This window comes from Myotis yumanensis, unplaced genomic scaffold (assembly GCF_028538775.1).
Source record: "Myotis yumanensis isolate MYYU_CA2020_CCGP unplaced genomic scaffold, mMyoYum1.0.hap1 SCAF_3, whole genome shotgun sequence".
Lineage (NCBI taxonomy): Eukaryota > Metazoa > Chordata > Mammalia > Chiroptera > Vespertilionidae > Myotis > Myotis yumanensis.
In genome coordinates, this window is record NW_027223754.1 from 118,108,364 (window position 1) to 118,124,304 (window position 15,941).

The 15,941-nt window shown below is 39.0% G+C and overlaps 1 protein-coding gene across 3 annotated transcripts in view; it reads left to right on the top strand.

The window, feature by feature from the left end:
• MTMR6 (myotubularin related protein 6) overlaps positions 1-3,389 on the top strand; it is a 48,126-nt gene extending 44,737 nt beyond the window's left edge. For all 3 annotated transcript variants that reach the window (XM_070409456.1, XM_070409454.1, XM_070409455.1), the window contains one exon: positions 48-3,389. In XM_070409456.1, the coding sequence (XP_070265557.1) occupies positions 48-308 (261 nt within the window). In that variant the 3' untranslated portion in view covers positions 309-3,389. The remainder of the gene's footprint in view (positions 1-47) is intronic.
• The last annotated feature ends 12,552 nt before the right edge of the window (positions 3,390-15,941 follow it).

The following is a 15,941-nucleotide window of genomic DNA, read 5'->3' on the forward strand; positions in this document are numbered from 1 at the left end:
AACATGTACTATGTGCAATTATTAATTTTTTCAAATTTTTATTCTAGAAAATTAATAAACGCAAAAATGAGCAAATAGATGGAGTTCTCACCAAGGAATTGTTACATCCAGTTCATCCTGAGTCACCTATCATCAAAACCTCCCTATGTTTTAAGGAGCAGACTCTGTTACCTGTGAATGATACTCTTCGAACTATAGAGGGCAGCAACCCAGCGGATAATCGTTACAGTGAATACGCTGAGGAGTTTTCCAAATCCGAACCTGCTGTGGTCAGCTTAGAGTATGGTGTGGCAAGAATGACTTGTTAGACTCCTAGAGTATTTTCTGGACTGACTGTAATGCAAGAAATGGATCATTGTAAGGATGATCTGTGTGCATGATGAAAAGGAATTTGTCTAATAAAGATCTTAGAGTTTAATAGTAGATTAATCGTTTAAGGAAGGAAAATAACTGCTCTTGTGAGAGGAGTTAGTGTAACTGCATTTCTAGTAAGGAATGACTTTCAGTTCTTTAAGAAACAAGTGATATTGACATTTATTCAAAACACAATTTGCATTGTATACTAGCAAATTGACATTTCTGTATGATTTATATGATAATTAGAGTCAAACATAAGTAGCTTTACTTAACTATAATTTAATTACCAGTAAACAGAACTTGACAAGGCAGTCCCTTAATAAATGACATGGCATGTTCTTTCAATTATGCAACCATGTAACTGAATTTTTACATATTTTACCTATAGTGATGTTTAATGTTGTGCCATGAAAAATATTTCTAAGAAAGCCTTAAAATCTCAGTTTATTCTTTACTCTTAGGTTTTATAGCCGAGAGCAGAATTTTGTGTTTGGTTTTTTTTTTGCCAGCCTTGTTTTATCTGTGAAGTCTGTACTCATTACTGCAGGCCTTGCATGCTACAGTACTCCTATATAGAAAGTTGCACAGGCACACTGTTAAGTTCATGTGTAGCTCATCCCACTTCCATAGTCAAAATGAAACCACAGTTTTTATTCCATTTACAATTTGCTTAGTACTACATTTGACTTATTTACAACATAGGTTATTGATTTTTTAAAATATGTTTTAGGCACATTTGACTATCTTTTATATATGGGTTACTGCATTCTATTGATTCTTATTTAGTGGTTGGCTTTATTCTTTTGATAACTGTAATTTTAAAAATACAAAGTTCTAAAGCTGTTTTTAGAGCAATGAATAATACGTACGTATTTTAAAATTGTTTTATCTCTCAATGAGTTATTGCTCTTCCTAGAATATTTTACTTTCAGTTTACCTAAACATTTTGGGATAAAAATCAAAAGGGGAATACAGATAGTTATATTTTGCTTGATTATATGAATCTTAAAGCAGTCATTTCTATATGGAATACTATTTTCTGTTAATATATAAGTAAAAAGAGAAAAATGAAAGGTAGCCCAATACAAAGTTAATATTTAACAAAAACAACTTAACTGCTGGGAAGAGTTTCATTTTGCCATATTTTGAAAAAAAAAGCACTGGTAGTTGATGGTTAGGCAACCCACATTCACACAGGGCCTGGATGCCTGAGGTAGGACTGGAGCCAGCTGGCTTCAGAATAGAAAATGTAAGTAACATGGTGGCACGAGCTATTAATTCAAGGGTATAAAGAAATCTGCAAAGGGCCATTCATGCTTCTCTTTATTATACCTATATCTATTATTAGTTTTGAGCATAAATATCTTTTTCAAGTGGAACAAAAGCTTTATTGTATGAGAATTTATCAAATCCCATTTATTTTTCCAATGCTTTTCTGTAACAAATTATGTAATAAAAATACCCCTTTATAAGCAGTAACAGAAATACACTGTATATAAAATATAATTTGTGATATTTAAGCACTGGGACAGGAAACTTAATCTTTGTGACCACAAAGGGAAAGCTTTTGTGCCTTGTTATTTGGTTCCAATACTGATTGTGGTTTTAGAATCTTCCGTAGAAGACTTTCTATAGTCAGCTCTTTGGTTTATTATCTTACAGTCTTCAACTTGAGGCACATATATGTATGTTTAGGTGTTCTCACATGGACTGAAAAATCAGTTAACATTCTATATAGGGTATATATTGACAAAAGGCAGATTGTGTATGTCTTATAAAGTTGGATTTATGTTCAATGTGTTTGGGAATGTATAGCATGTAAATTATTTCATATATTATTTAAAGGTAATTAAATGTTCAGGTTTTACTTTAAATGTTTTGCTTTTGGGGGAAAAAAATGGGATCAAGTTGTAGTTTGTTTTCCCTCTCCTCGGCAAATGGACCTGCACCTTACACTAATCATCAGTATCAGGTTTGAGCACTTCATTTTCCAAAAGACAGATGTTGACAGTGGGCTAAAAGTTCCAGCAGATATAGCTGGTAACGTCATTAAATTTTCCTTTTGTGGTCTTGTCACTTCCTGTTGTTATAATCAGGATTTTATCTTGCCCTTACCAACTTGTTGATGGAAGGCAGTGTCCAAGGAGTATGCACATTCAAGGTGAAACGTCTCTTCAAAGGCAGATCTGATGTAATCATGAGGAAGAAAATGATTGGCAGAGAAAAATATTCATTTTATTTGTGGGTGTTTTGAACAGGTTTAGCTAGGCTAGAAATAGCTCAGGGAGTCTTGACTAAATCAAGATGAAAGGAAGCTTTCCTTCCTATCCTCCAAATTCTCTTTATTTGGTGGGATAGCAGGACAGTGCAGTAGTATCGGGATACTAAAAATAAAAAATCTTAGGTTTTACAGCACATATTTAGAGTCGTTTTCAGTTACCAGCAAAATTGAGAGGAAAGTCCAGATATTTCCCATATACATGAATTTCTCATATACATGACCCTACACATTCACAGCTTTCTCCATTATCAGCATCCCCCACCAGAGAGGTACATTTATTACAGTTGATAAGCCTACATTGATGCATCATAATCACCCAAAGTCCATAGTTCAGAGTTTTCTTTTAGCATATATTCTGTGGGTTTAGACAAAATGTATAATGACTTAATAGTACCATACAGAGTATTTTCACTTCCCTAAAAAACCTTTGTGCTCTGCCTATTCATTCCTCTTCTTCCCCTCAACTCCTGGGAACCACTAATCTTTTTACTGTCTCCATAATTTTAGCAGAATGCCATATAGTTGGAATCATATAGTATGTAGTCTTTTAGATTGGCTTCTCTCACTTAGTAATATGCATTTAAGGTTCCTTCATGTTTTTACCATGGCTTGATGACTTTTTTTCTTTCTTTCTTAGCACTGAATAATCTTCATTGTCTGGATCTACCAGAGTTTATTTGTCCATTCATCCACTGAAGGACATCTTGGTTGCTTTCAAGTTTTAGCAATTAATAAAGTTTCTATTAATATCCATCTGCAAGTTTTTGTTTGGACAAAAGTTTTCAACCCCTTTGGGTAAATACTAAGGAGCATGATTGCTGGATTATATGGTAATAGTATGTTAAATTTTGAAAGAAATTGCTGAATTTTCTTCTAAAGTGGCTGTACCATTTGCATTACCATTAGCAATGAATAGAGTTCTTACTGCTCCACATCCTCACCCATGTTTGGTGTTGTCAGTGTTCTGGATTTTGGCTAGTCTAATAGGTGTGTAACTAGCCTGGCCTTTTTTGACTTTTGTTTTTTCAGGTCTACTTTAAAATACTGAAAAACTTCCAGTTAACATTCTAAGTTGGATGAAATACTGATCATCTGCAAAACTATATAGAGCTATTAAAGACTCATCAGTGACATTGATTCATTATCATTAGCCAAGTTGTACCTATTTTGTTGGCTTTTCCATGTAGTAACCCAATTGGTATTACCATGTCTCAATTGAGTAAAATAAAATGTAGAACCTATTTAAAAGAATACCTAACTAGAAAAAAACTATCTTGAATAATCAACTGAAGACTAGCTGGAGAGAACCCTGATAACCAAGGATGGAAAGTGGAGAACGTATAGAGACTGATAGGAAGGGCTGAATGGGCAGATGTTTCTATCTGCTTTGGCTTTTTAAGAGAGTTCCTACATTTCCAGCCATCTCTCCCTGGCAAATAGCATTTTTTAAAACTTGATTTCAGAGAGGGAGGGAGTAGGAGAGAACAATAGAAACATTAATGATGAGAGAGAATCATTGATCAGCTGCTTCCTGCATGCCCCATACTGAGGATCAAGATGTACTCTGGGCATGTGCTGTGACTGAAATTGAACCTGGTACTCTTCAGTCCACAGGTCCAGACTGCTAGGCAAGCTGCTTTGCCATTTGGGCCATGTGATGAAGCAGATGGGGATGCTGCTTGGAGTCTTTGCAAGTCTTCTAAAGGCGATTCTCAACACAGGCCATCAGGATTTTTGAGAAAAGACCTTCCATCCTCTGCAGATCGTATTCTCCTTTTGAAAATAATGCTTGGGTAACTACTGGGCATTGGTAGAGACTGAATGTTTAGCCCTGGATTACCAAGTTACCATGCAACTTGAGCTGACTGTCTAAACTGGGGTTTTCTGAGCCAGCAAGCCATAAAGTTGTATGGGCACAGCATCACTCTATCATCAAATGCAAGTGGTAGGTATGTGATGAGCAGTCCTGGAAGGCACAGGTAAGTTACATGAAGAAATGGCCCAAATGCCCACAATCTTCATTCTCTCCCCCAGCCTGCATGAATGGCCTCATACAGAGTTCCCTACAACCAGTTGATAAAGAAAGAGAAGACTTAGGGCAGGCTCACAGATGTTTCTGTATGATATGCAGGTACCAATCCAAAGTGGACACCTGCAGCACTACAACGTCTCTCTGGGACATCCCTGGACAGCAGTGAAAGGAAGTCTTCCCAGTGGGCAGAACTTTGAGCAGCACTTTGGTTGTTCACTTTGCTTGGAAGGAGAAATGACTAGATGTGCAATTATATACCAATTCATGGGCTGCAGCTAATGGTTTGGCTGGATGGTCAGAAACTTGGAACATGATTGGAAAATTGGTGGCAAGGAAATTTAGGAAAGAGCTAAATAAATAGAACTCTCTGGGCAAAAAATGTGAAGATATTTGCATCCCATATGAATGTCCACCAAAGGGTGACCTCAGCAAAGAATAGGACGACCCATTCTGTGGATACCAGTCAGCCTCTTTCCCCAGACACCCCTTTTGTCACCCAATGGGCTCATGAGCAAAGTGACATGGTGGTAGAGATGGAGGTTATGCATGGGCTCAGCAACATGGACTTCCACTTACAAAGGCTGGCCTGCCTTGGCCACTGTTGAATACAAGTCTGCCAGCAGCAAATATCAACACAGTCCCTGATATGGCCCAGGGTGGTCCCTATTCCCCAGGGTGATCAGCCAGCTATCGGGTGGCAGGCTGATTACATTGACCCATCATGGTAGGGGAAGCATTTTGTTCCTACTGGATAGACACTGGATGTAAATTTGCCTTCCCTGCATGCAATACTTCTACTAAAACTGCCACCTATGGACTAACAGAATGTCTTATCCACCATCATGGTATTCCACACAGCATTGCTTCAGATCAAGGAACTCACTTCACAATAGAAGTGTGGCAATGGGCCCATGCTCATAAAATTAATTGGTCTTACCATTTTCTGTACCATTGTGAAGTGGCTGGTTTGATAGAGCAGTGGAATGGCACTTTGAAGACTCAGTTACAGTGCCAGTTAGGTAACAATACCTTTCTGGGACAGGGTGCTCCGGAAGGCTGTATATGCTCTGAATCAGTATTCAATATACAGTAGTGTTTCTCCCATCTCCAGGAATCAAGGGATGGAAATAGGAGTGACACCACTATTTCCCCTAGTGGCCAACTAGCAAATGTTTGTTTCCTGTTCCCACAATGTCATGCTCTGCTAGCCTACAGGTCTTAGTTCCAGAGGGAGGAATGCTTTTACCAGGAGACATAACAATGATTCAATTGAATTGGAAGTTAAGTGTGCCACCTGACCACTTTGGGCTCCTCATGCCTCTTGGTCAATAGGCAAAGAAGGGAGTTGCTGTGCTGGCTGGAGTGATTAATCCTGACTACCAAGGGGTAATTGTACTGCAATTCCACGTGGGAGGTAAGGAATACAGGAGATCCCTTTGGGCGTCTCTTAGTATTACCATGCCCTGTGAATAAGGTCAATGAAAAAATGTAACAATCTAATTCAGGCAAAATTGCTAATGGCCCTGACCCTTCAGGTATATAGATTTGGGTCACTCAACCAGGTACAGAACCGTGACCAGTGGAGGTACTTCCTGAAAGCGAAGGAGTACAGGATAGTGAAATAAAGTATAATATCAGCAATGACCACATGACCAGTTATAGAGTGATGACTATAACTGTCATGAGTCTTTGCTCCGTGTTTTGTTATTAATACAAAACAAATATTTTTTCTCCCTTATACCCTTATCATGTAGCATACACTGTATTGACTTTATATCATAATGTTTAAGTATTGTTAAGTTTTACATCATAACATAAGTTACAGGATATCAAGAAGAAAAGTAAACATCACTTAAAGACTATTTCCTTTTTTGGGGAAAGGGTTAGTGCTTTTTTAGTTGTACAAAAGATAATTGTATCATGTTAGGTAGAATTATGACCTTGTTATTATCTTTATTTGGAGATTAAATATGGTTTAGGACAGTGATGGCGAACCTTTTGAGCTCGGAGTGTCAACATTTTGAAAAACCCTAACTTAACTCTGGTGCCGTGTCACATATAGAAATTTTTTGATATTTGCAACCATAGTAAAACAAAGACTTATATTTTTGATATTTATTTTATACTAGAGGCCCGGTGCACAAAAATTTGTGCACTCGGGGGGGGGGGGGGGAGGGGCGGTCCCTCAGCCCGGCCTGTGCCCTCTCACAGTCTGGGACCCCTCAAGGGATGACCACCTGCTGGCTTAGGCCCGCTCCCTGGGGGATTGGGCCTAAGATGGCAATCAGACATCCCTCTGGCAGCCCGGCAGCCCTTGGGGGATGTCCACTTGCCAGCGGGGAGCAGGCCTAAACTGCAGTCGGACATCCTTAGCTCTGCTGAGGAGGCAGGAGAGGCTCCCACCACCACCGCTGTATTGGCAGCCATCAGCCTGACTTGTGGCTGAGCAGAGCTCCTCCCATGTGAGAGCACCCTGACCACCAGAGGGCAGCTCCTGCATTGAGCGTCTGCCCCCTGGTGGTCAGTGTGTGTCATAGTGACCAGTCATTCCCAGTCTTTCTGCTGTTAGGGTCAGTTTGCATATTACCCTTTTACTATATAGGATAGAGACCTGGTGCACGGGTTGGGGGGCAGCTGGTTTGCCCTGAAGGGTGTCCCGGATCAGGGTGAAGGCCCCCACTGGGGTGCCTGGCCAGCCTGGATGAGGGGCTGATGGCTGTTTGCAGCTGGTCACACCCCCTTCAGGGTGGGGGGTCCCCACTGGGGTGCCTGGCCAGTCTGGGTGAGGGGCTGAGGGCCGTTTTCAGGCTGGCGGGTGACTGAAGCTCCCAACCTCTTCTTTTTTTCTTTTTTATTCTGGGATTTATTTACCTTCTATGGCTGTCACTGGAGCTGAGAGCCGGCTCCAGCTCTGAGACCTCGGCTGCTGAAAGCAGGTTTCTGGGCTTTGTTTGGCTTCTGTAATTGAAACTTTGTTGCGACTCCAGCTCCGAGGACGGCTGGCTGAAAGCAGGTTTCTGGGGTTTGTTTAGCTTCTATAATTGCAACATTGTTTCTTAGACTGCAGCTCAGAGGCCGGCAGTGGCAGGCGGGGAACCTTGGCTTCCTCCATCACTGGAGCAAGCAAGCCTCCTGTTCGCTTCAGCTGCCTGGCTGCCGGCCGCCATCTTGGTTGGCAGTTAATTTGCATATCACCCTGATTGGCCAATGGGAAGCATGTCGGAGGTATGGTTAATGACCATGTTTGTCTATTATTAGATAGGATATTTAAATGCCATTTAACAAAGAAAAATCAACCAAAAAAATGAGTTCATGTGTCACCTCTGACACGCATGTCATAGGTTCACCATCACTGGTTGAGGAGGTGTGTATGAATGCCAAGTTGACAAGGAGCAGACTTGTGGTGTTTAATTTTGTATATCTACTTGACTGTGTTATGGGTTCCCAGATATTTGGCTAAGCATTATTTCTGTATGTGTCTGTGAGTATGTTTTCAGCTGAGATTGGTTGACTCAGTAAAGCAGATTAAGAAGGGCATCATCCAATCCATTGGGGGTCTGGACAGAATAAAAAGTGAAGATGGACAGAATTCACCCCTTCTTTTGCCTGAGTGCTTGAGCTGGGACATAAGTCTTTCCTGCCCTCAGACTGGTTCTCAAGCCTTTGAACTTGGACTGAATTGTACCTCTGGCTTTCCTTGGATCCCCATTTTGCCAATGGCAGATCATGGGATTTCTCAGCCTCCGTAATCATGCGAGTCAATTCCTTATAATAAATTTATCTCTGTATATGGTTCTGTTTCTCTGTAGAACTCTGACTAATACAGCTATTAGCCTTAATTAGTACTAATACATTATCCTGTAGGACCCCAGAAGACCCTAGCTATTCTTCTTATGTTATTAATATTGTGGTAAAACATAATGTCAAATTTATCATTTTAAATGTAAAATTCAGTGGTATTAAGTACATTTACAGTGTTGTACAATCATCACCCATATCCATTTGCAGCACTTTTTCATCATCCCAGCAGAAACTCTGTCCCCATTAAACAATAACTCCCCACTGTCTCTGGCAGCCACCCTTCTACTTTCAGGCTCTATGAATTTGACTATTCTAGTTATCTCATATAAGTAGAATCATGCAGCTTTTGTCCTTTTGTGTCACATTTAATTTAGCATAATGTTTTCAAGATTCATCATATTTTAGCATGTGTCAAATTTTTATTCTTTTTTATGGCTGAATAATATTCCATTGCTGTATACACCACATTTTGTTTATCCATGCATCTGACTCTGGACACTTGAGTGGTTTTTAATCCTCTGACTACTGTGAATAGTGCTGCCATGAACATTAGTGTACAATTATCTGTTTGAGTCTCTGCTTTCAATTCTTTTAGATAAATATCCATAAGTTGAACTGTTGAATCACATGTTAACTCTATGTTTAACTTTTTGAGGAACAGCCAAACTGATTTCCACAGTGGCCACACCATTTTACATTCCCACTGGCAATTCATGGGGGTTCCATTCTCCAAATTCTTGGTAACACTTGTTATACTCTACTTTTTTTTTTTTCATAATAGCCATCCTAATGGATATGAAGTAATATCTCATTGTAGTTTTGGTTTAATTTCCCTAATGATTAGTGACATTGATTATCTTTTTATGTGCTGATTGGCCATCTGAATATTTTCTTTAGAGAAATGTTTATTCAATTCCTCTACTCACTTTTGAATCAGATTGTTTGTTTTTTGAGTTGTAGAAGTACTTTATATATCCTGTATATTAATCCCTTTTCAAATATATTATTTGCAAGTATTTTCTCCCATTCTGTGGGCTGTCATTTCACTCTGTTTATAATGTTCTTTGATGCATAAAAAAATTTAATTTTGATGAAGTTCTACTTATTTTTTTCTTGTTTGCATGTACTTTTGGTGTCAAGTCCAAGAAATTATTGCCAAATCTGGTATGAAGCTTTCCTCCAATGTCTTCAAAGAGTTTTATAGTTTTAGCTCTTATGTTTAGATCTTTTATCAATTTTGATTAAATTTTTGTATATAGTAAGATATGGGCTCAACTTTATTCTTTTACATGTGGATAATCAGTTTTTCCAGCATCATTTATTGAAAAAATTGCCCTTTCCCCATTGAATGATCTTGGCACTCGTACTTAAAATTAATTGCCCACATATGTGAGGTTTTTTTTCTCTATTTCTGGGCTATCTTATTCCATTGATCTATGTATTATCTTTATGCCAGTACCACACTGTTTTGATTATTGAGGTGCTGTAGTTAAGTTTTGAAATTAGCAAATGTGAGTGCTCTAACTTGGTTCTTCTTTCTTTTCTTTTTTCTTTTTTCAAGACTGTCTTGGTTATTCATGATCCCTTGAGATTTCACATAATTTTTTAGATGTGCTTTTCTATTTCTTCAGAAAAAAAACACACATCTGTAGAAATTTGATAGGCAATGCATTGAATCTATAGTGTTGACATCTTAATGATATTGCCTTTTGATCTATGAATAAAGAGATGTCTTCACTTATATGTATCTTTTTAAATTCTTTGAGCAACATTTTGTAGTTTTCAGTATACAAGTTTTTCATCTTTTTGGTGTTGAATTTTGTCAAACAATTTTTCTGTATAAATTGAGGTGCTCATGTAGGTTTTTTCCTTCTTTCTGATAATGTAATATATTACATTGATTGATTTTTGTATGTTTAATCATTTTTGAATTTTGGAAATAAATCCCACTTGGCCATAATCTTTTTAATGTGCTGTTGAACTCAGTTTGCTCAGTATTTTGTTGGGAATTTTCCCATCAATGTCCACAAAGCATATTGGTTTGTAGTTTTTTTTCCCTATGGTACCTTTGGTTTTGGTCCAGCTATTTTTTATTTTTGGCATGATATAGGTCAATAAACCAGAGGAAGAATGACCACCACCCAACACTCACTTCAGCAAGGAGAGGAGAAAAAACATTTATCAACTTCATTAACTGACCCATCATCCTTCAACTCATTTTATTTTATTTAAAAAATATATATTTTATTGATTTTTTACAGAGAGGAAGGGAGAGGGATAGAGAGAAACATCAGTGAGGGCGAAACATCGACCAGCTGCCTCCTGCACACCTCCTACTGGGGATGTGCCCACAACCAAGGTACATGACATGCCCTTGACCAGAATTGAACCTGGGACCTTTCAGTCCGCAGGCCAACGCTCTATCCACTGAGCCAAACCGGTTTGGCAAAATTAGGACTTGTTTCTTTTTTCCTTCAGCTCATTTTAAATTTTTCTTTTGTTATGATTACCAAATATATGGAAATTAAAATAAACATGGCTAAAAAGCTCATGTTAAATATATGAGATACTCTAGACTCATTATAGCCATCTGAAAGCAAATACAGAATATTGTAAAATAAATGAAGTTGGAAATATGTTGAACAGCACACATGAGTGTGAAATTGGGCAAATGGAAGCTCTTATTTAAATTACCAGGTAATCAGATGTTATAATCAGAGGGTGTGCCTGTGGTAAAGTAGTGACAAAGTCACATTGAAAAAGCAAAATGAAATAGGTGAAATTTATTTTAATGATTTATTTAACCCAATAATTTAAAATATTATCATTTTAAACAAGTAATTGATACAAAATTATTAATGTACTATTTAATAAACATTTCATGTTAAATTTTCAAAATCTTGTACATCTTACATTTACAGCATTTATCAATTTGGACTAGCCACCTTTTATGTGCTCGATGACCACATGTGCCTACTATATTGGGCAGCCATTGGATCTTGCTTTTTCAGACCTGTTGCTCAGTTTAATTTTTGAAAGCTTGACAGATGAAGTTGTTAGATTTTTCTGGCCTCTGTCCTTAATGGAGCCAACTGTGTGCTTATATACACGGTGGTTCCTATAGGAAGATGTAAATCAGTCCTGAAGCCTTTGATTATCTAATGATGTATTCCTTAGAAACAGCAAATATTGTCCAGAAACAAGTCCTCGGCAAGCATCTTGGCACTTAGGACAGGGAAGGAGGGCTGGTGGCTGAGTGTTTATGGCAGGTCAGCGCCTCAGGGAATTTGTTGAGGATTTTAGGTTCACTGCCTCCAGCAGGAGGTAGACTTTTGGAACAGTTGGTAGATGGGGATCAAAACAGCAGGGAGTTGAAGAACAAAAGTTGCGTAGGCAGGGAAGTTGGCCTTTCTTCCTTCTCTTCCTGCCTGTGTGTGAGTGTGATGGAGATGTGTGTGTATGACAGTGATGTCTGTAGGAAGGTGGGTGTCTTGGATTTCCAGTGTATACCATCAACAGCAGCTCACTCAGGTCCCTGTCTTGTTCTACATTTCCCTTTCATCTCACTTGTGTTCCACTCCCTCCCAAAAAAATCCTTTTAAAATATTTAATATGTGCCTTTGTAGATGCTTGTCCTTAAAAGTTTGTGTGTTTTAAATTTACGTAAGTGGTATGAAGCACTTCTTTCTGCCCATTCTTTCTATCTTTGTCTCACTTATGCTATCCTTTCTTTTAATGCTTTTTCTCCTTTGATTCTTTCCTTTCAGCCATTTGGCATTTATTGAATACCTAGTGTAAGCCAGGTGGGGGGCTACAACATCACAGACTTTGTTTCATTAAAGTCTTGTGATAGTTCTGCAAGGATGGTAGCATATTTCTGATTTTGTAAAGGAACCAGCTCAGAGCAGTTAGGTAACCTGCCCACCATCACCACACAGCCAGCAATGTGGAGTCACACCTCACCTTCCTAATTCCCAAATCCACACTCTTTCTGCTATTTCAAAACCCTCTTGTTCCTTAGGAAAAAATGTATGCATCCCTCCCTCTAATGAAAAAACCCCCAATACAAACCAATTTGGCTATCTCTTGGGACCTAGGTAATCTAGCTATTTGCAGATTTGGCAATAACACCAGCTAACATTTATTCAGTGTTTATGGGAGGCAGTTTGAGAAGTAGTTAAGAGCACAAATTTTGGAGCCTGGCTGATCCTAGCCCTGCCCCTAAGCCCGTAAGCATCTGTGGACTTTGGGCAAGTTATCAGCTCCTGCCTGGGGATAGAAGCCAATTTCTATGTGGTAGAGTGAGTGAATAGGAAGAAAATAGAGGCATGCCTTTTCATTCATTCACCCATTCATTCGTTTGGCAAGCATTTGACAAGTCTGCCTGTGCCAGGTGTTACTCTAGGAGCTGGTGATATAGAAGAGGACAGGATACAAAAAGTCTCTGCCCTGAGGAAGCTTATCTGCTAGTGACAGCATGTGAGAAAGCTGATTCCAAAGGAAGGATAGGGACCTCAACTTGAGGAGAAAAGAATCATAGGCAATAACTATAATTTATTGCTGTCTATTGTGTGCTTCTGATTAAATTCCATCCTCAAAAGGCAAGATTTCATTTCTTAACAGCTTTATTGAGGAGTAATTTACATAATCTAAAATTCACCCATTTTAAGTCTACAATTCAATGGTTTTTAGTACATTTATAGAGTTGTGCACCTATCATCTCAATCAGTTTTGAATATTCCCATCACTCCATAAAGCTCCTTCTAAGAGGAAGGTGCTATTTTCATTTTCTCAATAAATGAAGGCAGGTGACCTTTATGTGGGAGGAGCACTGACCTAAGGGCTAGGAGAACCAGGACCCAGTCCTAATTTTGCCACTATAGCCACAGGCCAGAACCTCTCACAGGGTCTCCAGTTCTTCACCTGTGAAATAGAGGGCAATGCTTGCTAAGGCCCTTTATAGTTCTAGATCTTAAGGTTTTATTTAAGGAAGTTCAGACTATCTCTAGTAGTTAGGGAAGGCTTTAGAAAGAGATTTAAAATCTAAGAGGAAAGGAAATGTTGACGGGAAAATTATCAGAAGGCATTTATGTGGGGGGATATTGGGAATTAAGTAGTTCATCTTTTTCTTTTATTATTGACACTAGTAGCCCTGCGCATGAATCCGTGTGCCAGTATGTCACTGCCTCCCTCCTGTAGCTCCCCCAGCCCCCTTCCCCCTTCCCCCCTCATAGCTTGCTGCCCTGCCCCCTCCTTTAGCTCTCTGCAGCCCACTTGTACCTGGCTGGCCCACCCTCCTGCTGATCTATGATCTGGTCATGACACGCTTGGTCATTAGGCCTCAGGGCATAATGGCTAATTAGCATATTCCTCTCTTATTATATAAGATTAGGATCAACCCACCAGTTTCATTATATTCCTTAGTTTTCTAAAAATGTTTGAAAGTATACACAGAGTTGTTTAGCTCCTTGCTTCTTATGAATAGCTAATTAGGAGTACAATATGCTGATGTTTTGAAAAATTTCTGTAAACAGTTCACACCAGTGTTTGTTTTGCTGCTGGATATAGACTCAGCATCTTTTTAAAAAATATTTTTTTTTCTTGATTTCAGAGAGGAAGGGAGAGACAGATAGAAACATCAATGATGAGAGAGAATCACTGATCAGCCACCTTCTGCATACCCCCTACTCGGGATTGAGCCACAACTCAGGGATGTGCCCTGACTGGGAATTGAACTGTGACCTCCTGGTTCATAAGTTGATACTCAACCACTGAGAACACTGGCTGGGCTAACCTCAGCATCTTTAATCAGATTAGAGAGCCAATTCCAAAAACACAAGAATAAATTCAGAAATGATATTCTTAAAATTCTGTTCTTCTAGAGCCACTCTGGTACCAAAATCTATATTAGTTAGAATTTTCCAGAAAGACAGAACCAATAGAAAATATACAGAATATAGATAAGAAGAGATTTATTGTAGGAATTTGTTCACACAGTTAGGGATGCTAAGAAGTTCCACGATCTGCCACCTGTGAGCTGGAAAACCGAGAAAACCAGTGGTGTAATTCTGTCCCAGGCAAAGGCCTAAGAGGGGGTAGAGGATGGCTGATGTTATAAGTCCCAGTTTGAGTCTGAAAGCATAAGCTGAAGTCCAAGGGCAGGAGAAGAAGCTCAAGCAGAGAATGAATTCATGCTCAATCCTTTTGCTCTATGTGGATCCTCAGTGGACTGGGTGATGCCTGCCCAGCTTGGGGAGGGCCTTCTGCTTTACTCACTTCACCAATTCAAATGCTAATCTCTCCTGGAAACACCCTTACAGACACACTCAGAAATAATGTGTTACCAGCTCTATGGGCATCCCTTAGCCAGTCAAGTTGACACATAAAATTAATAGTCACATAAGGCAGACTCTTAAGGGCCTTCAGATCCAGGCCAAGGATTTGATTCAGTTGGCAGCCATGGGGACAGCCCTGAAAATTTTGCTTATTGTTTTTATATAACAGTAAATGATCCAAGACATGATGTCCTGGAACAAAGGCCAAAGTTTAAATCCTATCATCCTTTTTGTGAATTTGATCAAATTAATGTCTATAATAATCTGTTCTTTATCTATAGGTAATACAAACCTCACTGGGTTTAAGAAAGTTCATGGGTATGTGTGAAGCACATAGTCATGTTTGGTACCAAGAATTTGATGTTTTAAAGTTATAAAAGCTATTTTATATATAAATATTAATTTGGTGGCAACGTATTGAGTGGATTGGAGGGGAACCAGTATTTCAATGCTTTTCAAAATATGATTCCTGGATCAATTGTGTCAGAATTAGTTAAAATACTTTGTTCAAAATGTAGTGTTTTGAGCCCAGTTCCAATTCTGGTGAATCTAAATACTGGCTGGGTCCTGTATATCATCATTTTCATATATTCTCAGGCAATTTTTCTACACATTTAAGTTTGAGAACCACTGTGACTGGTTAGCCCTCAGTAAATGTTAGTGTTTTTTTTGTTGTTGTTGTTTTTGCTGCTGCTGCTGCTGCACATTATTATTATTGTAACATAGTTAAATCTTAATCCAGCTCTTGAACTGTTTGCACAAATGAGTAGCATTGGAATGAATGTGTAGGCTTTAGCCAGGTAAAGAAAAGAGGAAAGTTACCCAGTGCCAGGGCTGACCAGCAGCCCCTGAACAATGGATGAACAGATTACTCAGACACAGTTTGACTGTGCAAGAGAGGGCTAAGGGGCCCCTGGCTCTAGTGGCCAGGGCAGCCTCTATTGCTGGCCTTGTTAGGCCTTTATTGGAATTTTTATCTTTCGATACCATCAGTAGGGTGAGTAATCTTGGGAGGACACATGTTTACATTGTCCTCTAGGCAAGGGCATCCAGGGATTAAGCATAAGGATTCCAGTAAACACCCCAGGTCTCTGCATATGCACAGACTTGTTTGGAAAGGTTAAGGAATAATTAG